We start from the raw sequence: 25,267 nt of genomic DNA on the forward strand, positions 1-25,267 counted from the left end.
ACGACTTGTTCACGTTTCGTGTAATGCCAGCCAACGCATCCTTTTTGGGAGGTCGGACTTCTGCATTCAGGAGGTCTCGTGGTAGAATTTCTTCTTACAGCGAACATAATGGTGTCCTTTACTAATTACAAGGTGATTGACTCTTGTCTACAACGCACTAATAGTGTTTTAGGACTAAGCCCACAATTGTTTGAACGTTTCTAAATTGTGGGAAAGGAACTTTCTTCATTGCACACAAGGATTCCGATTTTGGAAAGAATATTGCAAAAAAAAAAAAAATGCAATTATTTATTTATAGTTTTTACATAACTATGATTCACAATCATAAATGAACCCGTTTCTCCATTTTGTTGTGAACACACACTGAATAAGCCTTTATAGACATTCGAAATTTTATTTTATTAACAAGAGTGGCAAAGGCGAACGCAGTTCTTGCATAATTTGCAGTTGGTATTTTTGTTTGCAGGAAATCTTTGTCATCTAACCACATGTCGACGTCTAAATTGGATATAATTGGCGTTGCCCCCCTTTTTTTTTTCATATATGTCTCATTCTTAGAAATATCTAATGATTCTGCAAAAGCTGCTGTTTCTTTATGTGGTAGCGTGCTTGTTCAAGGTACGCGTGTTGCGTGTATTCAATAACAATAAAATTGTTAACATTCTTCTTGCCGCATAGTTTTCCCGGAGTATAAATGTATTGGAAAGTTGGTGAAATAATGAGAACTTAAACTTTAAAGAATTACAGATTATTCTCAGACGTTTCGTGGTACTTTCTGTATTTCCGTCGGTCACTAAAAAGACAGTAGAACTGGTAGATTATGGTGATATGATTGTCATAAAGTTGTTTAATTTTGATTACAGATTAAATCCTTAATTTTATTACACATTTCTATATTTTTTAAGGTTAAAGTTTATCTTGAATCAGTTAACAATAGCTACTAGCAATCATCGGGTAAAGAAGTAAGTTTTAAATTAGTTTCAATTTGATTAATAATAAATAAAACAACATTTAAGTAAATGAATAACTATGAATATTTAAACTCCTGTAGTCCTGCTGTCCTTACGATACCATCAGCTTAACACAGGCTAAGGTATTTCCGCTCTCCTTGCAGAAAGATTTTTCGGCGTTCCTTTATGACCAAGGATATATTTTTTTCATGATTTGTAAAATTTAGCGCCTCTTAAAGAATAGCTCCCCGGGCAAGGGCCCTGCTAGCTCGTACCTTAATCTGGCACTGGCTTAACACACCGAGACAGTGGATTACAATTCGTTATATGTTCTGTACTGTACTTTTAAATTAAGAAAGTTTGGAATTAAAACTCGGGTTAAGGTTTCCTGGTCCCAGAATTTTTAATTTCAAATCTTTGGTTAGTTTGTCGCTGAATTGAGGACATTATATCATTCAAATGATATAATTCGATTATACCCATTCCTGCTCCCGATCGCTACTAGATGCATTGAATTTCAAGGATTAAAAATTCAATGGCAACCAGTTTACGTTTTTGATAAACCCAGAATTTTGTCTTGGAAAAAAAAATAATATCTTTCAAGCAGCAGAAGATCGGAAATTACAGTCTTCTACTTGACAAATTTAAGAAAAAGGTCTTTTAATTTTAGTACTCAAAGACTCGTACTGCGCACCAAATTATCCCCCCCCATCCACACACATAAATAAATAAATTTTCTGTTTATACTCCGGGACAACCAAACGGTCAGAGGAGTTCACAAGATAGACAGATTACAAGAACCAGCACCGTATTCACTAGTGTAAACCACCCTCGCCCCAGCACTCAATCAGTGAGCAGTTTTTCCACAGGAGTTAAAATTTGAGAGAGTCCTTGCATAATCTTCAAGCGGTAATATTGTTGAAATGCAACGATCAAGCATGGAGCCATGGTGTTTGCCAGTCACAGAGCAAATCCGAAGATCTGTTGATAAAAACAGACCTTCTGGTAAAGACCAAACAAAGCTTCTGGTAAAGCCCACTATGCAGTGACTTTAGGAGAGTGAAGAGGTGTGTTCCGTGTAGCCAAAAGATTTTTAAAGGATGGTACTTAATAGTACGGAGCATCCGCTTGGTAATATAGGTAAAAACGAACTCCAACTATTCACAAAATGTTCCAGAGGAATTCCGGATCTAACTATGCATAGGCAAGAAAATGCAACCAGATCTGGCAGCAACAGCTGATGAGCAAAGATGATCTCGCATGGCTAAGTTGGATGTGCCCGGAGACGCAATTCTTCTGGTTTTTCGAAACTTATTTGCAAAAGGACGTTTAATTTTTGGTCAATGTATGATACAAGCATATGGAATGAGTTGGTGTTGTGTAAAGGTAAATATCCTTCATCACCCTAACGTTAATCATTTTTGATCAGAAAGTAATTGTATTTTTCTTAACACGTTTATTTCATATGGCAGGATTATAGTTTATTTATTTATTTTTTATATAAAACCTCATACACGAAGGGTATTACTTATATTACTTAGTACCATGCATGGGCTGAAGGTTTAGAAGATGAAAGAAGATAGTTGTATGCATTAGACTTGAATTTCTGTAGATTGTAATTTTCAGGAAATACATGTGAAGGGAAGTTGTTCCAGAAAACGGAAGTTGAAGGGATAAATGAGGAAGAAGAAAAGTTGTTTTTCGCAGTTTGAAGTTGGACAGTAAAAGGATGTTAACTGGTTGCGGCACGTGTTTGAAAGAGGAAGTGGAATCAGAGAAGCCAATTGAGAAGAACAGTGCCCATGGAAGTATCTAAAGAAAAGGCATACAGCAGAAACAGAACGTCTATGAGACAGAGAGTGGAGAGACTCTGTTAGATATCAGTCATTAATTAACCTAACTGCCCTCTTTTGAATGGAATCTAGAAACCTGAGAGAGGTTAAAGGGGCACTGCCCCACATGTGGGGACAGTATTCCATGATAGGATGAAATTTGCTAAGATAGTTTAAGAAAACGTATGAAAATTACTATTTCCGGTGGTCCTTTGGATTAATCACGAAAGATGAGACTTGAAAATGCCACACGCTCCTTTTTCATGTAATTTGCAATTAAGATTTCAGTAATATAAGCATTCATGTTACTCGAGATGTTTTTTTTTTCTTTACTGAAATAAAAAGTGGAAGGAGAGTGAAGAATGCAGTAGTTTTCTATCCTCTACTTTCCTCTCCCTTCACGTCTCTCGAAAGTGGGGAGGGGGGGTGTAGTGAAGGTTACGGTTTATGAATGAGTGCTCTCTCTCTACGCGAAGCCTGCGCATCACCATCGGGGTTTTCACGCTACTTGGCAGCTACAGTAAGTAGTTTGAAGCCTCCAATCCTTCACAGCCTCCAGGCTTCATCAATCTTCAATCGTGACGCTGTACCGCTGTTGGTGCTTGTGGTTCGGCATTATTAGCGAAGCTCCCAGGGCTCGGGAGCCTCGTGGCTAAGACCACGCAGGTGTGTCTCAATCTTGGACGTCGCTACACTTGCGACCGGTTTAGTGAAAGTCAGGCCTTATGATGTCTGTGTCGATGATTAGCATTAGGTGGTGGAAGATGAATGTATTGATAGAGAGCTCTTGCGGAGAAAGTTGCAATTTCGGTGTGGGTGGGAAGAGGGTGTGCGTATAGTGAAATTAAAGGGCGTGAAACAAGGGAAAGTAGCAGGAAGTGTGCCGAGGAAAACTACCGAATATTTTGATACGGATAATCCAATTTAAGTGGACTTGGCGCAACATGGCTTTAGTCACTCATGTGCCATAAAAACCCAAACCAAACCAATCCAATTTAATTGAGGGAGTAACAAGATTTTTAGAACCACTTTTAGCTGTTGGATGAGTATTTAATGATTCTATCCAGAAGCACTTTTGGTAGAGAAATTTAATGGGGTAGTTGCTATTACGAATTAATTCATATACCCCATTACGAATTAATAGTGAACTAATGTAAAGTGAAAAAAAAAGGGGAAGGGGCTTACTGGGCATATTGATGAATATTTTGCTTTCAAGGAGAGAGTACAAACCGCCAATTCTTTATTTATAAGCTATTTTTTAAATTTATTTATTTAAATGTTTGTTTATCCGTGAATTATAAGGATTTGCATTAGGTAATTTTTAAAGAAGCTCATCTGCATGCAACAGGTAGTTAAAATTAATTCATGGCTCATACCTCTGCAGAATTTCACTGATTTTTTTTTCCCAAATACACTTTCCCCTTTTTCTTATCAGTTTCTCCATTGGACTACAGCACAGACCTAATATTTCCGAATAAAAATTTCGGTGTATAAAATATATTGATATTTTCCTTTTAATGAAGTTCAGATGTAGTGATGGAAAAACAATCTTCTTCAACTCATCAGAGCCTATTAGTGGTACCTGGACTACAAGTTCCTTATACAAAAAGGTACTGTAGAGATTCCCCCTGCATAACTTGTTGGTTTTCTTATCGGCAAAAGAAGAAGAAAACTAACCCGTCTCCTTTCTAAAAAACAGACTCGCCAAAAGTCCAAGCCGGGTCCACTTCAGTGTTGAAAACCCATGAATGCAGGCCATTTGTGAGTCAAGGCAGACTACTGGGCAAAAATTTATTCTGTCAATCCTCTAGTGGTAGGATCACAGCAGAAGCGTCGATATCATGAAATACCGAAACAGTATTTAGTGAGGTGTGAGTACCAAAGTGGATGATTGATTAGTAGGTCTACATACAATAAACCATAAGGTTAAGTCCAGCTGTCATAATAGCAAATCCTAAGTTGGTATGTAAGGGAAGGGATAAAACCGCCATAGATTTACTAAAACATCCGGAGATCCTGAGAATCTTCAATGCTGAAAACCTTCAAATTCCGAGGATGAAAGTTAGGTCAAACGACTGGTCAAACGCGAGGGTACAGTAATACTCGCGTTTGCGTTGGCAGAGGTTCTATCCTACATGGCTGTTATATACGGAGATGTTTTTTTATTCTCTCTATTTTGTAAATTCCTCTGACCCTTTGTTGTTGTCCCGGAGTATAAATGGGAAAATTTATTATTTATTTATCTTAGAGAAAAATAGAGAAAAATCGTTTATATTTCCTACTGTGGTTGTTAACTACATACCATGGTATGCAATAATGGCATATAAAGATAAGTTGGCAGAATACACGAATGCTACTAAAAAAAGCACTAGCGAAATTGCTGAATATGGATTGAACACATGCCAATAGGCAAAGCAGTAGCTCGTCACAAAAGAAAGTCGATTCCACAAGAATGGAACTGCTAAAAGGAAATATTAGTTCTTTTATACTCTGGCACAACTACCAGGTCAAAGGAGTTTACAATAAACCATGAATACAATCATTAATTGTATTTAGCAGTCACGGGCAGGCTTGAACCACGGTCCACTCTAAGAGCGTGTGCTACTGCGCACGTGTCCCTGATCACTCAGCTACATCAGTCTCTGACCTACTCAGTCAGGGTATCACTTAGCAGACAGAACACTTTTTTCTTTCTTGATGGTCATCTGCTGGTAGTGGCCACTTGATGGTCTTCTGGGACCACAGAAACCACCTTGAAAAAAATTCAATTAATCGAGATATTTTATTCAGCAAAGTAGTTTTCGTAGGTTTTTCATAATGCCATGATATTTCTTGGCATTACGAATTTGTGGACATTTACAAACTGAAATCAGTGAATTATTATTATTAATATCAATTTATTTCCGAAGAAATGTCCCTTTACAGCTATGCAGCTAGAGGACACGAGTTAGATACAGAAATTAAATAAATAATGATAGACAAATGTATTGTGTACAGAGTCCAGATGCAATGCACAGCCTTAAACAGTCTCTGGTAAAGAAACAAAGAAACAACAAAGCGTGGATGGAGCGGATCTCCAAGGGACTCACCTAGAGCATGACGAGGGCATACATTATCTGCAAGAGTTCACAGCTTCTCAACGTCTATGGATAACCTATTAAATATTTGGATGTAGTTAAGTGAAATTAAGTGATCTGCATGTGTTTTATATGCTAGAGCTATATCATATGTCTATTTTGCAAGAAGCCTAAGAAATACCAGGTTGATACCTGATACTGGATGACCGTAGCCGAGTGGTCAGGATTGGGAGTGCAGTAGCACACGCTCTGAGTAGACGGGGGTTCAAGCCCCTGACTGCTAAATACGGTCGATCTGTCAAACCGCACTGGACCAGTGTGGTAGATTATGGTCCATTTCTCTCATAGGCCTCCGTAGCCGAGTGGTCAAGAGCGGGAGTGCAGTAGCTCACGCTCTTTGAGTAGACTGGGGTTCAAGCCCCTGACTGCTAAATACGGTCGATCTGCCAACCTGCACTGGACCAGCGTGGCAGATTATGGTCCATTTCCCTCAGCATGAATTGTTGAGGAGGCTTCCAGTCTGCAGTTTTTACTGGATGAGGTATTTACTTGGGATGAGTTGCTTCAAAGTATCCAGCATGCTTCTGAGGGGAGATAACGCATCCTGCAGTAGTTGAACTGTGTGCTGAATCATTCGTTCTTGAATGTGAGATACATCTAAGTTGGAGGTGGATATTGGGAAATTTTATTAAAAAATAATTAATAAAGACATGCAGTAAATGAAAGATTCTTTGATTTTGAATAGCAAATTTTCAAGGGGTTAGGCTTTAACAGAAAATAATTTCTCGTATCCACACTACTATCAATGAATTTTGGATATTTTGAAGAATACGACTAGGTTTTGTTAGCTCGAACACACGCATGGAAGGATGTTGAGGGAGGGGAGCTTAGATGCCATTTTTAGCAAGAAAATCGAATCCGATGTACCGTGTTTGTAATTGCTTATATTTTATGGTCAATGTGCCTGTTTTGTTGGAAGAAAAATCAAGGTTTCATGGAACACGCAAAGAATGACAGAAACAGCAGAAGTAAAAACAGTAGACCAATGTTCAAATAAAAAAAAGTTTTTGTTTTTCCTCCGGCACGACTGCTAGGTCAGAAGAGTTTACAATAAATCGTGAATACAATCGTTAATCGTATTTAACAGTCACGGACTTGAACCACGGTCCACTAAAAGAGCGTGCGCTACTGCATTCTCTCTGCTGATCACTCAGGCTTTAAATAAATACATTTTCTGTTCATACTTCGAGAAAACCATACGCTCAGAGGAGTTCACAACATAGAGAGGATACAACAAACAGCATAGTACAATAGTCAGCGAGTTTGAACCACAGTCACTCAAAGCACGGTACTTCTGTACCTCCCTCGCCTGACTATAATATGACAGTACCTTGATAAAATCAAAGTACTGGCATATTATGGTTTTATCAAGGTACTACCATATTATGGTCACTCGAGATTAAATTCATCTGCCATTGGGTAATATGTCCATGTGTGTAATTGCATTTGTTCTCTGGTCCATCTTGCTGTCCACACCTGAGACTGACTAACCCAGCAACCGAGTGAAAAAAGCCTATAAAAGTTCCTCAGCTGACCCGACTACTTCATTTTAAATGCGATGTTATCCCTTTGAAAAAAAAATCCCTTTTTTTTACCCCAAAAATCTCGCTGTTTATATCTTACTTTCCCATATCCTGTTATATCAATTTAAATATCTTCATGAAACTTCACGGAATTTTCCCCTCAGTTAAATTTCAAATTTTTTAACGTCTGATTATAAGATTTTCTCTTCATAATCTTTTCGCACATATTTGATTTCATAAAAGACACAGCTTTTGCACTTTTCCACCATTTCTTTCTCAAAACTCGAGAAATCCATCCAGGTGTACTATCATTAAGCAAGTTAGTTGTTTAGATATTCGATATAAAGTGACTCAAATGTGGTCGAGTCACTTTATATCGCAGATTAGTAATCTGCATTAGTAATTGGCAAATTAGTAATGCAGATTTCTAATTCAGCTTTCAGGGGAAGGAAATTAGGACTATTAAGCTATCGGACCTGCTGACAGAAACTCTTAACGAATGCAACTGGTAAATGATGCCATCCAAAATCAGTCATGCTTACATTCAAAACCGTATCTCCATGGAGCAGAACTGGTTTTTCGTGACAGTCATTTGCAAAATTTTAACCATGAGCAGTTTTGAACGGAAATCCATTTTTATTATTAATTTAAAGTATTTTGCTACGCTACATCGCGAATAGAATTAAACATAACTGGCACTAAATTACTTTGATAAAATATTACGAATGTTAACAGATTTTTTCATTGAAGAAAAAAGAAAGAAATGGCAGGAAGATAAGAGAAAGTTCAAAGCTGAAACCGAGGCGTTACAGCACAGGGGTATTCAAAAAAAATGCAAAAAAATCATTATATAATTTGTGAACGGTCCCTTAAATGCGGCTACAGTTCTTTGCGTTAATATATGAAGGCAGGATGACATTTTCTTTGGGACATTTTCTTTGTTCACAAGAAAGTGTTGAATAGCATTTGATTTTTTTTTTATTAAATAAAAACCCAGATCGTGTGGTTTCTGTCACCGTTTCAAGACAATGCTGAAATGTCACTTTGATTCTTATCAGGGGAATTTATTAAAAGGCTAATTGTGTAGTACTTATAGAGATGTCTCTTGTCTGCTTACTTTCAGTTGATACTCACAGGAAACGACAAATAAGATCCACTTAAAAGCAAATTTACAGAAGAAATGGGAGCTTCATATTGGCTTTTTACACGAGAGCCAGTTTCATATGGCTTATCCATATCCGGTGTTCCATGCGTACTGCTTTTTTCTACGTATTTGTTCTTTTTCTCCGGCCCCTAAGGGTGAATTTTACTTCACTATCATACTATGTTTACAGCTCGAAGTAGTAAAGCAATTTAATTCCATCCAGGTGTTCAGGAAGAATCACGTATTTTATGCATTTGGTACAATCTTGTTGTCATCCGTTTGACATCAGTTGTTTCTGTCTAGACTGAAGTGCCAAGTCTAGTTTTTATAGTTATTTATTTCACTTTTTGCGTTATCATTTACATTATTTTATTCGCTCTGTTGTTCACTATTTTACTTGGTTATCCTAGTAAGTATAACACAGCAGTACTAATGAAGTCATTCCTTTTTTTCAATTGCAAGTTTCTGGCGAAGTGTACTACCCCCCCCCCCATCCCCTTGCAGTTAAGCAAATTATTTGAGTTGTATCATCTTAATTTACTCATGTAATTACTGGAAGTGCATACAGTCATAATACTAATAACCAGTACTGAATCCAGTGTCTCACTTGGAGAGGGACATTTATTAATCTCCGAGGTTAAGTAGTTACGCTTTTTCTAGTATGCAAATATTTCATGAAAAGTTGTTAATCCCTTTAAGAGGACATTCCCCACAATGGGTGGAAGAGGACTGAGTTCAAGTCCCATCGATGACGTGAGGAATTTTTATGGGTCTTTTTAACAACGTGGCTTCAAGCGAGAGTAGAATGGTTTTTGTCCAGGAAACTCGGGTGTTTCGTCTAGCCAACGAAAATCGACCACAGAACACACGCAATTTACAGACACAGAGCAATAGAGCCTTAGTCACTCTTGCTCCTGAAACCCTACTACGACAACAACAACAGAGGACATATTCTCCCCACTCTCCCTTGTTGAATTCGTCGTTCATAACTGATATGCGACGTTCTTTTAATTATCAGTTTTTCTACTATTATTTTTTATTCTTGTTGTAGCGTTTTAGGAGCATTAGCGACTAAGGCCATATCGCTCCGTGTATATTGTCTGTAAATTGCATGTGTTCTGAGGTCGATTTTCTGTTTGCTGGAGGAAAAATCCGAGTTTCCGGGAGGAAAAGCAATGAATCCCTCGCCTGAGACCGACTGACTCAACCACGTTGTGTAAAAGGCCCATAAAAATTCTTCCCATCATCGACAGGACTGGAACTCAAGTCTTTTCTACCCGATGTAGGGAGAACGGCGATTCTACAAACCAGGACATATTTTATATTGAATATCTCCCTTTATAGTGAGTTCACCGCTCATTACTTATTTAAATTCCAATCCCATTGGAGAAAGAGAAATTCTAAAGGCCTCCTCAATGGGGAATGTAGTTAGCTAGTTTCAAACGAGGGGAATACCATTTTCCCTCTGAAGTTATTTTTGACGTTTCAGTGTGTACACCATGCAAATCGGCAGGTGAAGACACCTGTACAGCTATAATACACAATAAATCATATGAAATGGCGCACTATGGCTAAAGCAGTTACTGTTTCATTGATTATAGCACCCATGGTGTATTCAGGATTTGGTGGGTTCTGCTGCGAAAAACGAACAAAGACCACCAAGTGGGTTCCTCTTGTACTTCGCGAGGCACAGGTGCACCTGCATCGTTATACTCAGAAGTAATTTTTATTAGTTCGGAAAACAGTCGAATACTGCGTAAAATTCGGATGATCGATATTTTCTGAATCCATATAAAATATATTTTTGATAACAGCATGTTTAATAATCCAAAAATCAACTGAAATATCCTCTATTTTAATATTCTTTGCTCTGGAATAAATTTTCTCTCGTGAGTTTTTTTTAATAAAAACAATCGAATTATTAAAAATTAATACTATTATCTTAATCGATATAATTTTTTTTCGATAATTAATTGTATAGTATGAATTCTTTTGTGTACTTCTTTCCTTTTCTTCTATTTTTTACAAGACAAAAGCTCTCATCTTACATCGGCAATTAGAAGCACGTCCTCAAGAACTGTATTGCTTCCCTCTACAGGTGTTCTGGAGGAAATTTTGAAAAGGGAGGAAATATATTTCATATCCACTCTTTTTTACGACCTGTGTTTCTAAGTGAGACCATAAAATTGTTCCCACCAAAGAATGAATGAGAAATTATTTTCCCATAACCAGTTTTGTAGCTTCTCTTTCCCGGTTCGTAACACCAACATCTTTAACTTTACTATTTGCACGCTTTTCATTCCATTCGAAAAACATCGTCAGCTGTTGGTGGTCTGAAGAACACACAGAGTACCAAAGTCATTACTCAAAATCTGCTGACGGCTATTTGTGGCATTACAATGGATTCTGGGTAATTATAAGTATGAAATGTTGATGGGGTCATAGCTTATAAACCAGCATTTAACTGAAAAAATAAAAAAGTCACGAGGAATGATTTCAAGCGTGTGAATCCTTCTGATAAGATAGGAACGAAGGGAATCTTTTCTGGACCGTATCCAAACAATTTAGTGAAATTCACTTATTTCAATATTGAGGTAAGTTTTGGTTGCGTAGCTTTCTCTGGGATGGACCCCACACAGTTGGTGGCTTAAGCAGAAACAAGGTATTAGCAGTTTCCCGAAGTTCAGTACCCGGCATCTATAGAGCATATCACCCATGTTCTTTCTTCCACAGGGCTGTTTAACATTTGATTGTATTATCTAATAAAAAGTGTCGTTCAAGTCTTTCGAGATATAAACATTAAAATGATTTTTTTCAGATGAATTTTAATTTTTGCCCTTTATTATGGGCCCCATTGCCAAATCGCAGTCAACATGCTTGAGTAGGTTTAATTATATGAATTTTGTAGCTGATAATCTCGGGTTCTATTTCACTTTTGGGCCATATGGCCCAAAAGTGAAACATTTGAGTCATGGTTATGAGCTGGAAGAAAATGAATTCAGTATATATTGAAGTGTGTCGTCCTGTTCTTTTCTTTAATTCTAAAAGAGCCCTCGCCTACAGATAGTAGGATCGCTGTACTTTCAACACAGGGTGGAAAAGACAGGATTTCAAGTCCAGTCAATGAAGGGAGAACTTTTTATGGATCTTTTTCACAAAGCAGCTGAGTTAGTAGGTCTCAGGCGAGGGTAGTATGGTTTCTTCCCGGAAACTCGGGTTTTTCGTCCAGCAAACAGAAAATCGATCTCAGAACGCACAATTTACAGATAATATACACGGAGCAATATGACCTTAGTTGCTGATGTTCTTAAAACCCTACTATAACAACAACAACAACAACAACAACAGGTATATACGAATTCTAAAAGAACTGTAGGTAATCTTGTGCTCTGTAGAACACACGAAATTCTTTGGGCGAAGATTTGATTCTTAATAGCTCTTAGGGGATGAAGATACTCTCCAAGAACTGCAATTCTCTTTCAATTTTCTCGAAACCAGACAATAAATAAATAAAATAAATGATCTTATCAAATCCAGTATATTTTATAAAATATGAAGACTAATTCACTCCTTAATAACATGATATACTGGACAGTTTCTTTAAATTTTCAAAAGAATAGAAAAGAAGTTCCGTTTTAAATCGAACATGTCAGTGCTCAATCTTAACTCTTGTCGGTTTCAGTTAAATTAATGGCAAGAGGACATAAATTTCGTTGTAGAAACAAATGCGACCACCTTGTATAAAAATATTTGATGGATCTCTTGTTAGAGAAAGCAGGATGCTGTAAAAAAAGTGGGCCCTCTTTTTCATTACTATTGCTCGAGCAACACCATTATTTTGGCGAATTTCATCCTGAATCACATTTCTTCGAAAGATAATGCAACTGAACTTGGAAAACCACTTATTGTTGCTCAGAATCCAGCTAATTCTTATTGCTCAGAATCCAGCTAATTCTTAAAGTGTTAAGCTATAAATTTCCGACAGAGAGAGCCTCTCCGAACCATTACAGCACACCATGTTTGTTGGACAAAAAACCCGAGTTTCCGAGGAATTTTTATGGGTTTTTTTTGACAACGTGGCTCAGTTAATCGGTCTCAGCCGAGGTAGCATTTTTTTCCCTCCCGGAAACTCGGGTTTTTCGTCCACAAACATCAAATCGATCACAGAACCGCGCAATTTACAGACATATTTATATGACGCAATATGGCCTAAGCTGCTGATGCGCCTAAATCCTACAACAACCATCCACAAGGAAACATTAAAGACCATGGACATAGCACCTGGAAGTACTTTGAATATCGATGCTATTAGGGCAGAGGTTCTCAAACTTTTATACATTTCGCTTCCCCATCTTCCAGAACAATTGAAAATAAACAGATTTGACATAAAAGTTAGCTTTGAGTATACAGTACAGTATACAGTACAGACATACTTTTATAAATTAGTATTTCAATACATTTACTATCAAACACTGAAATAAATTGCGCTTCGTAAAAAAAAAAAAAAAAAAAAACAAGCCCCATGCACTTTGGAAACCTCTGTATTAGGGTAATCTAAGGCTAGTAATAGCTTATTCTCGTATATCTTGCAGTCTTCCATTATGTTTTTCAATTTTTTTTCCTTTTTCCCCCCACGTGGGAACTAAACATTCCAAACACAGTTCGCGTTTTCTGATTCTTCCGTTGAAGCAGTGGCATAGTTTTAATCGTATAAATAACACATAGCCTGGAGTTTATACTCTCCTTCCCCCCCCAGCACGGAAGGCATGTCGACAGGAATCTTACTTCCTCAAGGGCCACGAAGTTATGGGGTTTATAACACCACGTCCAATTCCGTGTTTTCGCTGCGATCGATTTTTTGTATCTGTTTCCTCCTTCTGTTTAATTCGTATTCGGGGGATGGCTTTAAATTTTTCAATGTTGTTTTCAGAGAATTCTGTTTTACTTCTTCGTGTTTAATGTGTTTATCATAGTAACTGTCATTTCCAATTAGAGTTGTCTCTTTTGAATTTATTTTACTTTGTTAATGTTTAGTTTTCGGTGTCATGGCCGAGCTGTCCTGTTCCAAGTTTCTAGGCATTATTAAGCAATAAATTACAACCTGTTTTGCGTAATGCTTACTGATTAAGTTCAACCGTTATTTACGAAGTCCTTATGTATGAAGTGGATGGTCTAAAACAAATTGCAGCTTAGAAAATCGTGTAGTTACACTTAAATATGTTACGTATCTTGGTTCTGGTGTATCCAGTGAACTGAGAAATGCATATGTTGGTGTATCCAATGAACCGGGAAATGCATATGTCGTTTGTCTTGTTCACGGCGGACAGATCTTCGACGAGGTTCAGGGTCATCTTTTTAAGAAATGTAATCTCTCTTATTTATGTTCTAACCTATTAGTAAAATACTTTTAAGAGTAGCAGCCCGTTCACAGTGACTGTTATCCTTCTGCTTTAGAATCCTGGATAATTCTAATTTATAAAAAAAAAAAGAGGAAGATAAAACTGATCCAATTAGTTAACGTCACCATATTCAACGCTATTGCCAAAATATTTGAAACGTGAATTTAAGTATCACAGTATCTACCAAAACATCATCCCTTTATCGATAGTCACCAATACGGTTTTCTTCCAAAAAACCTTCTCTTTCCAATCTGATCATCTTTATCTATTTCATAAATCTTCACAAAAGTAATCAGATTCTTCTGTATAATTGCATGCCTTTAATTCTGTTCATTCCAACATTCCCTTATTTAAACTTTCAACGTATGAGATGTTTTAAAATAATATCTTAACAATTTGTCTATGTTCCAGCTTGCCAACATCGATTGGCAATGTTATTGGATGATCAGAAGATTTATCAAGTTATTAATTCACCCTCTGACAAGAGCAAAACTCTCTCTCATTGGTTAAACAAGAAGAGCAACATGTTTCTAAACCTTTGAAGTTTTCTCTCAAATATTAAAATAAAAATCTATAAACGCGTTGGTGTATGCAGTATAATTGAAAAACGCAGACGGGAAATTTAGTGTTTGAAATGATCCGTGTTATAATTTACCCCGGCCCTCCCTAAAATGTGAGAAAGCTAGGATCGATTCGCCGTCTTGAAACAAAATGGTGGTCACTCGAACTACAAGCACCTAAATTTAAAGCGAATGGGTTTACACCCGATTCAAACCAGATTAACAGTACACAGGCAGGGATTCATGGAGTACCTTGATGGGGATAAATTTATTTCGGCCATCTCGAAACAAAATTGAAATAAGTTTGATTCCATTAGAGCGAACGTTTTGATTTTGATGTACACCTGTGAATGGGAGAAAGTACCATAATTGCGAAAATACCGCTTTCATTTTTGTAAAGAACCGAGGGCTTTTGCTTGCGGACACCAAGGAATGTTAAAACTTAAGGAAAATATGGAATACTTAACAAATAATAATGTTTAAAATATTTCTTATTTGCATAATCTGAACATATTTAGTACATTTTGGAAGACGGACTTCAGTAGTGGGGAAAATCATGGAAGCATTGATCAAGACTGCAGAACAGGGTCATTTAGATAGAAATGTAATTCTGAAGGATACATAGCATTGTTTTGCTAAGGGGAAAATCATGTTCGACCAATTTGGTCAGCTAGTTTGATAGTCACTATTGGATGCAGGAAATACTTTTCGACATTGCTTACTTATATTTCAGCAAAGCATTTTACTTAGTCTCGCATGTGAGGTTAATGTATAAGCTGGGGTATCACAAGAAAAATCTTTAGGTGGATTGCAGGGTAGCTGCGGTATAGGAGGCAGAGGGTTGTGATTAATGGTTTCCCTTAAGATTAGACCAACCACCAACGTAATAAGTTCGGCTTCCCAAGGATCGGGTACTGGGACCACTACTGTTTTTGATTTTCTTAAATGACATTGATGAAGGGATAGAGAGTGTATTATCAATATTTGTAGATGATGCCAATATCAATAATGTAGTTAATGATCAGCATCAAATAGCTCTTCTTACAGACGACTGAGACTAAAAAGGTGGTCAGACATACTGTATATGTTTTAATGCAGCGGAATGCAAGGTCTTACACTTGAGTAACAGCAACCCGCAAATAACTTATACACGTGGTGGGGTTTGAATTAAAAACAATCCGTAAATAATTTATACACTTAGTGGGGGGTCAATTAAAAACGACAGAGGACGAAAGGGATTTGGGAGTGATGGTACTTTCAGACATGAAGTTCTCCGAGCAGCGTAGACAAGAGGCAAGAACAACCCATGTTGTCCTATCGATGACTTATCGAACATTTGCTTGTAGAAATATGAAGGTCATAATTCCACTGTATAAGGCAACCATAAGAAAACACTGACTTCACTATCTGTACAGGATAATGTTCGATAAATCATTGATAGGACTCCATGGGCTTTCGTGGCTGCCTGTTTACACTGTTCAGAAAACTTCATATTATTATCATTATTAGCCATATGGTGCAAGGAAGCCTGAAGCTTATGCTGCACCAGCCAAAAAAAAATTTGAGTACCCTGAGAGAGAGAGAGAGAGAGAGAGAGAGAGAGAGAGAGAGAGAATTGCCAAAAACGAGAAAGATGATGATATCCAGCTAAGGTGGTAGATGACTTTCATCAACCGGTGAAATACCACCACTTTGCTTATTGGAGGCTTGAAGTGGTGAAACCCATGTTTAGTCGCTAGAGCAAAGTTTCCGGCATCCCCCTCCCCTCTACTTCTCCTTCAACCCATGCACGGTACTAAGTACTATAGGTTTTGATACCTTTCGTGTTTGGGTTTTCATAAAAAAAAAAAAAATAAATAAAATAAAATAAGAACCCTGGGTGTGCCAAGCCCATACTCACCAGATGTGAGCCCCTGGGTTCATCTGCCCATATTGCAACTCCTATATCCCTTTCCTCCTCCACTGTTTTTAATTCAACCCCACCAAATGTATAATTTTTTTGGGATTGCTATTCCCCAAGTGTAAGACCTTGAATTTAGTAGCATTAAAACATAGTTAACAGTTTTCTGACCATTCTTAAAGCCTCTTGCAAAGTCATCCTGAAAAAGCACTTCTGGGCACTGATCATTAATGACTCTCTCAATCTTTACGGCATCTGTAAATTTTGATATCACAGCTTCTATCCATTTGTCGATGTCATTTATGAAAATTAGAAACAACAGTGACCCAAGAACTGATCCTTGAAGGACCCCTGATACTACATCAATCTGAAGAATAATCCATTAACCACAACCCTCTGCTTTGCAGGCACCCAGCAATCCATCTTAGAATTTTACCAGTAATCCTAACCTGTTCAAGCTTATACAAGGACAGAGTGAAATGCTTTGCTAAAATCCAAAACTATGTCAAAATTGTTCTCTAAATCCAGCACATGAGTATCTGCGTCAAAGTTAGTCAAACGTGATTTTCCCTTAACAAAGCCATGTGGTGTGTGTCCTTCAGAATGCCATATATATCTAAATTTCCATGGATTGCACTCAATCATTTCCTCTAAGATTTTTCCTACCACTGAAGTCTGACTAACTGGTCTATAGTTACCAACTTTACTCTTAGAACTCCTATTATGTATTGCCGATTTACTGGAACTTCTCCAATCCAAAGGAATCTCCCTGGGTCCAAAGATGCCCTCATAATTAACCTGAATAGTTCAATAAGGCCTTGGAACACTGTGTTCCAGTATGAAGACCGTATATATATATATATATATATATAAAAGCTTCCATCAAGGCCCAAAGATGAGCAACGCACTTGGCGAGAACAGCAAATGAGGAAAGACTTCGAAGTGTATAAGGCTCTGAAAGAAGAAAGTAAAATTAATGAGTGGGAAATTTTCATTGTTATGAATTATTCTAGAACTAGGGACCATAAATTAAAATTACAGGGGGAAGAGATTTAGACTTGATTGCAGTAAGTTTTCTTTTAGCCAGCGAACTGTTAATTATGAATGAGTTGCTTCCGTGGGAGGTTTTGACTGAGAACTTGAGTGGTTCAGATTGTTTCAGTGGTGAACTGGATAAGTACTTATGCGAAGATTGAATCAAATATTTATATTTTTATTATTATTATTTTGTCTGGTGGAGCAAAAGTTTCGGGCTTCCTTTCACCTTACTAATACTTATACAACTTAACTCACAGCTGATATAAAAGGCCGATAACAAATGATACTAACTGGAGGTATCAAATTAAATTTTTTTTATATAAAAATAAGATTCGAACACCACATTTATCCTTTTTATTTTTATCCCAGAAAAAAACATGTAAATATCGAAAGCGTTTTCTAAATATACAGTTCGTTTTAATTCTTTCCCTCGCGAATCACAGACCATATATAAACCTATAATTTTTTCGAAATACAGTGATTTAAAAATATTTAATTTAATTGTTCCTTTAAATTTGGAAACCGTCGTAGTAGTAGCAGCATTGATCGCTTAGGCACGTTAACTAACTCTGACAGAAAAGCACGATTCTAAGCAACAAATTATCGACAGTAGCTAAGAGGGGAGGGAAAGTGGAGAGAGAGGAAAGAATCTCTTGATTATAGCGTTGTGGTATCACGAACTGGAAAGATTTAGGAGGTCCTGGGAAAAGAAAAAAAGAGAGAGCAAATAGTGTTGGATAAATTGGTTACGTTGGTATTTCTAATCTTCCCTAAAGGCCGAATTAGGTTAAGTGATTATATTTCTTCCTCGGAAGAATAAACTATTTATCGCCCGGCATTCTTTTTGGGTGTGTACATGAGATAAGAAGGTAAAAGAAATGATCCGTTTTGGTTTTCGCAATCTATTTTTGGCTTCTTCAAACTGAGTTAAATGCTAAAGCGTGCTTTCATATGAAGCAAATTACACTTTGGGTTACCATCTCGTTAACAATTCTGCATGTGTTGAAAGTACAAAAGCGCTTGGGATGCCTTTTAAAACTGAAAGGTTCGTATTTTTGCTTCAGGCTTTTTACCCGGGGTGTTCGAAACGTGGCCAACGGGAATGCGGATATGCATTATGAACTTGCAAGGAAGTGATCTAAATCAGGGTTCTCCAACCTACGGCCCGAGGCTTCCTTTTCATTTGCCCGCGAAATATTTTGAAAAAGTAAATTAAAAAAATTGAAATAACTGCTAATATTGGATTTATATATTTTTTCTCTTTGCATCAAAAGCTGCCGAGTTCAAAGTAAGAAAGAAATTGTTAAAGTATGTCAAAATGTCTTTTGAAGGCTTTGAAGTGAATGTCATTATTATAATGACATTCACTAATTGGAGAAAATAGATCCTAATTTTAGAAATTAAGTACTGCTCGGGTTTAAACTTGAGTACCCCCTCTCAAAAACTGAAATTAAATTTAATCCTTAAAAATTGAGATAGTACTTTCTACAGTTAAAATAACCATTCCTATAACATACTCTTAGATCACAAAGAACTCCTGTGTTAGATCATCTCACACCCTTGAATTTTAAAAATAAAAATGCTTATTCTTTTGGCCAGCTAAAATTGTTAGTAATAAAACATATAATGAACTTATAGAATGATTTTTTTTTTCTGTTTCCGTTGTTTACTAGGTAAGATGGAATCGCGGTGCTTATTCCTTTCTTCTTCCATTTCTTTAGGGGGTGGAGTTATCTCATATAAGGTGTTTATGTTAATTCGTTAGAATACTTGTTGATAAGAAGCTGACTATTCTTTAACAAGTTATTTAATACGTAAAAGTTTATTATTGTAACAATACAATATGTAGCGTATTACTTATTCAGATAAAAACAAAGTTACATCTACCCTTGTAAGCACCATATGATAGAACAGTAAACACAATTATCAATATTTAGCATTAAGGGCAAGTTGCTACAATGGATAATGGATGGTTGAGTGAGAGAAGAGAGAGTGTTAATCAATGACACTGCTCTTCCTGGATTTATGTTGTTAGTAGAGTTCCCCAGGGATCGGTGTTGGGCCCATTGTTGTTTTGTATATTTATCAATGATATTGATGAAGGTATATCGGGTTTAATGTTCAAATTTGCAGATGATATAAAGGTTGGCAGGGTTGTTAATGACAGTAATGATGCTATGCTACTGCAACAGGATCTGAAAAGTTGGGCAGATGGGCTGAGAAGTGGCAACTGAAGTTTAACATTTGACAAATGCAAAGTACTGCATATGGGTAGCAATAACCGAAGAGAAATGTACCAACTTGGTGGTGTAACGCTCAGGGTAGTGGAGAATGAAAGAGACCTGGGGGTAATTGTGTAGTCAGTTATGAAGTTTTCTGGGCAGTGCAGACAGGCTGCCAGAGTAGATCATGGGATCTTGTCAATGATATATATACTGGAATTTTGCTAGCAGGGATAAGGAGGTGAATATTCCCTTTTATAAGTCAATGGTCAAGTTACGCCTTGAGTACCGCGTACAGGTCTGGAGGTCTCAATTTAGGAAAGATGTAGAGTTGCTAGAACGAGTATAGAGAAGGGCAACAAGACTGATGATGGGAACAAAGGGGTCCTTTTACCAAGAAAGGCTTAAGTTCTGCAAATTGCAGCGTCTGGAGACTATACACTGCGAGGTGATCTGATTGAGGTGTATAAAGCCTTGAATGGTTTGAGCAGGCTCAATACTGATGGGATTCTTCCTCTTGCTCAGATTATAGACCTGAGGGGTCTGTAAACTCAAATTGAGGAAAGACAGTTGGCAAATAGATGTGCGGAAATTTGCCTTTAGTCAGCAGGTAGTTGATTGCTAGAACAAACTTCTAATAATAAAAATGTACAGAAATCAATAAATGTAATTACAATAGGCAATGACCAGATATTTTACAATAAAATGTGGCCTTAAAATATTTGCCTACTTTAAATATTATTTTTTACAGATATAAATTGTTTTTATTCAAAAACACACACACAATAATCCTACGTTTCTGAGCAAGGGTCGAATTTAAGATTTTAACACCCAGTACCACTAAACCAAGAGGACCCTATGACCCTATTGTTTACCGCTGAAACAAACTACTGCATATAAAATAGAGTATATTTTTTTTTTACACAGAGTATTTATTCATGTGTATAATAATTTATCATTTTTATTACAAATTTAAAATACAATACTGTCATAATTAGGTTACGGTAAATGATAGAATTTATTTTGGGTTTTCGAAATTTGGGCAGTAAGCAGTTGCCTATGCATAAATTCGGGCCTGATCTAAGCACTTCAAACGTATATCAATTATTTGCAATATTATTTTTGAATCCTTAAAGGAGTTTCACAAAATGTTTTTTTTTTTTTTTTTTTTTTTTGCCTTTAGGATACCGTTATTATACGGAATAAATTACTCCCTTTTATAATAGGGTTTATTAATGATATCACGCTCTCTTGGAGATCTTTAAACAGGATGATCACTCTCAGGTGTCAAATTTTGCTGATTAGCTTAATGAACCAGTCGGCTGAGTGGCCAAATCTGTTTTTTACATCATGTCTGCGTATCTTTTTTCCCCGTATTTTTATTTTTTTTTCCAAGGTAAATTTTCTGGGTTATCACGGTTTCGTAGAAGGATCGACCTTGTCCAACTTGTCGACCTTCACCTCTGGTGTGCTTGCTGCTTTGGATGACAGTGAAAACGAATGTTTTATTTATGTGAATTTGTTGAAGGCTTTCGATAAGGTAAGATTTGACTTTCTCCCGTTCAAGTTATGGTTACTTTTTTTTTTTTATTTTAACAAAATCTCTTCATTAGTTATCCAATATTTTGGCATTAAACTTCTGATATATGCGATTGAGTTTAATGTATTTATTTTATTCATTGCTAATTACAATCGCCCTTTATACGGCGTGCAAGCCAGAGGAGTATATTCATAATGCAGAGAATAAATTTACAAAAAATATTTACAGTTTAGAAATAAAGGAAAAAGATATTTATCTAAAAAAATTGTTCTTCATTGCTGGGTGTCTTCATAGAGGAGCATTCGCAACACTAAAACTTTAACTTCACACCCGAACGCCCTGATGATAGCATAACTCAGAGTAACTAGAAGACGATGGGTTACAGCTAGTAGTGTTGTGATTCAGTTGTTTGTTGGTAGATACTCTTTCTGTAGGCCTTATTGGAGTATAGTTTTTCGTGGTTAACCTAAAACCGGTTCAGGATTTCTATGGTATTTCGTGGGAACATCCTGTTTATACTTTTCAAGGAGATTAGATTGGAGCGAATTGGCCTAATTTGCAGACTGCATGATGGTCTCTGACTTCGTGGATGTGAGATGATGCCCGTTAGTATTGGTGCATCGTATCTATCTGTCAATAGTTTGGTCAGGATATGAATATTTGTCTTATTCCAAGGTGTCCACTCCATATTTGCATACAAAATGCCTCTGGAGACGGTGAAGGGGAATTGGAAAATCTTATTTAGCCACCTAAGTATCCAATATTCTATCAAGGAAGGTTTTAACGTACGTTTCAGAAGCTGAGAACCAAATGACCGAAGCGTTTAGGGCATCGGCAACACACCTAATAATGTATTCCTTCACCAGTTGAGCATTATGAACCTCAGCCAATTCTTGTCTTGAGCGCCAAATGGCAGTACTGTTTTCTTCCTTGTGGTAGTGAAATACTCAATGAAGGATAACTTGTTGTCCCAAGTAATTCCCAGATCCTTGTGATGTTCGACTTTTTGGATGGGTTCACCACCTAAGAGTAGAATTGTAAAATTCAGATATTTGACGATGATGTAATATTAAACAACTCATTTCTCCACTATTGAATATTGTCATACATTCCTCTTTTCCGAAAGATATTTTGTATAATCATTCTGAATTTCGCAGTTTGAATTATAAAAAATACCGTGAGGTATTCATGATTGATTGTATAAATTGAATAGTCGGTCACAGCTAATTGTTTGTTCGCAGGTATAATTTCCTTTATTCCTACAATTATACGCAATAAAATGCATGTTCTTTCTGCGTGAAAGGTGACACAAGCCACTGGATCTCATTGCACGCAAGTGCATACAGGTGAGGCAAGGAGAATGCGTGTCCTCTACAATCTCTAAAATGAGCGTACCAATGAATACTTACGGTTGACGATCCACTGTTCACTTTTGCTTGAATTCCTCCGTAATTACTATCGTACTCCCCAGTGTGAAAGGGGCTAAAACGAGACGAATGCTGATAACGAAGCTGTGACGGAAGTTCACCGTCATTCGACCTCTAAGCTGCGATCCTGTACGACAGTTGTCGTCGTCTAGCTTTCGCCTTCGGGAAGGGAGGAAGGTGGATTCTTTATGTTAGAGGAAAAGCTGTATTACATGCGACACTTGCAAAGATAATGATACTTCGGTATTTGTGTTGTCATCTTGCGAGCGAAACGTATAGTTCCCGCGTGCTACGTAGCGATCAGTTGTCAGTGTGACTACGTCGTGTGTCCGACATCTCAGATTTCATGGCAGAAATTAGAGGTAACTGCTGGAAAGAGCATGTGTTTAGGGGATGGGGGAAACAGGATTAGTAGGTGTTGGCACCTCGGTGTCTTCTTGAGGATGTGTCGTGCTACCGTTCACTATTGTGACATTACCACGCCTTATCAGGGTCCCGATTTTATATTGCGGTGTTCGTGAACACCTGCGTTTCCCCCCTTCTTTATTATATCATTACTTTTTTTTTTTTTTACTTTATTTCTTTCGTCCGTTATAATTTAATAGTTTTTTGGCCATCCAGGAAATACACTGACATCTTAATGTAAGTGATATTTTAAAAGGACGAATGAGTTTCTAAAGGATGTATTCTTTGACTACCATTACAGCTTAAGAAAGATTTATTTCCAATGGAACCCTTCGTTTCTTAGTTAGCAATATCTAGAAGCAGCTCAGTGAATTTTTACTGTAGGAGGAGATTTGAAATTGCCCTCCCCCGATACCTTTTTTTTTACTTATATAATTTAAGTATAAATATACTGTACTTAAAGATAGTTGTTAAATAAAATAAGAAAAATAAACAAATAAATATTAAAAAAATAAAAACAAACAAATAAATGTACACTGTCCATTAAAAATGCCTGCAATTGCTTTTTTAATGCTGCAATTTTTTTATTATGAGCTTTTCCAAATTTAAATCTGTTGCTCTGAGTTGTGTGTACGAAGTTCCAGGACTGATTTAAAATGAGCTTACCAATTAGTGGCTTTTGTCTCCCTCAAAGTAGTTCCAAGGCAGCCCTACAGGCCAAAGGAAGCCATTCTCTCTCTCTCTGCCACGATTGAAAGCAGTTCTGGAATTTACTGACGATTTTAGTGCCCTCAACGTACGCTGCTGGACTTTCACCAAAGATCCAAAATACAAAATCCTTTCATTATTATTTTAATGAACTGAGAGACATTACGCTGTTATATCACGTGGGAGATTAAGTAATTTATTATGGAAATGATACAGTTTAAAGGAATTGAACTACCTCTATGCCAAACACAAACTATTAATAGCTACGTTTCAGGAACTCACTGTTTCCAGTCGTCAGACTATGGGGGATAGAACATTGTTTGAGGAGTTCTCATAGGCCTGAAGATGGGAAACAATGAGTTCCTGAAAAGTAGCCATAAATAGTTTGTGTTTTAGTTCGTGCTAACTGTGTCAGGTGGGTCAGTTCCTTTAAACTGTATCATTTCGATAATAAATTACTTAATCTACCACGTGACGTAATAATGTAGTGTCTATCAATTCATTAACATAATAATGAACAATTCCCTTTCCAAGTAATAATCCTTTCAGATAAGTTTTGATACTTTGGGATTTGAAACAAATCTGATGGAGCCAAATCAGGGGAATGTTGAGGACATTCTGTCTGAAGATCCGTGTTTTTCGTCGGAAATTGTCTTACTGATAATGGAGCAATAAGGATTAGGATAATGACGTAATTGAAAAATCTGAATGCTTTACAGCACGACTAAGCAAAGTACACAGACATTTTGTTTAGACTACATTAGTAGCCGGTTTGAAATTATAGATTTTTCAAGTAATTCCTGTATTCAAACGAAATAAAAAATAAACAAATGACTTCTTTCTCTGAAGAACGATAAATAAATAACTAAAAAAAAATAAAAGTACAGTTAAAAAGACATCCTATTCGAGGTCACTGCCGTTCCAAGCACTTCAAGAGTTACGTTGCACTTTTACAGAAAGGAAACTCAATTTACTGAATTTTTTTTTTCTTATTTATAATTACTAAGTGACTTAAAACTCTCGAGTTGAATGACTGCGAGAAAAATGTTATTGCCATTGGATTCCACGTGAAACAGATGGTCTCATTAATGAAGAGAAAAAGAAAATAGTGTTGTAGTCACAGATAACAGAGGAGAATTTGGGCGCAGTGGTTCGTATTGACACAGTGGAATTAACTCGTCAAATTCTGCAAACAACTTCACCCAGTGTAGAAATATCGGTGAAGTTTTAGCAGTTTTTGTTTTCGGTTTACTTTTAAGGATTTTCTGACAGAATAAACTAATAATTTATACCTTAAGTTTATAATGTTATCTTAGTTTCTTTACCTGAAGTAACATGTTGGCTAAGATGAACATATCGCATCCGGTACCCTTCATAATATTAACTGTCCCTTCTGACCCTATGGTTTAAACGTTTGTTTGCTTTAAAGATATGTTAGTTTTAGAGAAATGTTATTTCCATCTGTCAGTTATACTGTTAATA

General features: G+C 36.7%; 1 protein-coding gene across 1 annotated transcript in view; it reads left to right on the forward strand.

The window, feature by feature from the left end:
- The first annotated feature begins 1,888 nt into the window (after positions 1-1,888).
- Positions 1,889-25,267, forward strand: part of LOC150080557 (tetratricopeptide repeat protein 28) — a 305,395-nt gene continuing 282,016 nt past the window's right edge. The window contains exons 1-2 of the mRNA XM_090380734.1: positions 1,889-1,978; positions 21,102-21,245. Coding sequence (XP_090236860.1) covers positions 1,889-1,978; positions 21,102-21,245 — 234 coding nt within the window. The remainder of the gene's footprint in view (positions 1,979-21,101; positions 21,246-25,267) is intronic.

Source organism: Mastigoproctus giganteus, chromosome 9, assembly GCF_048544385.1.
Source record: "Mastigoproctus giganteus isolate SK-2022 chromosome 9, ASM4854438v1, whole genome shotgun sequence".
NCBI classification, from domain to species: domain Eukaryota; kingdom Metazoa; phylum Arthropoda; class Arachnida; order Uropygi; family Thelyphonidae; genus Mastigoproctus; species Mastigoproctus giganteus.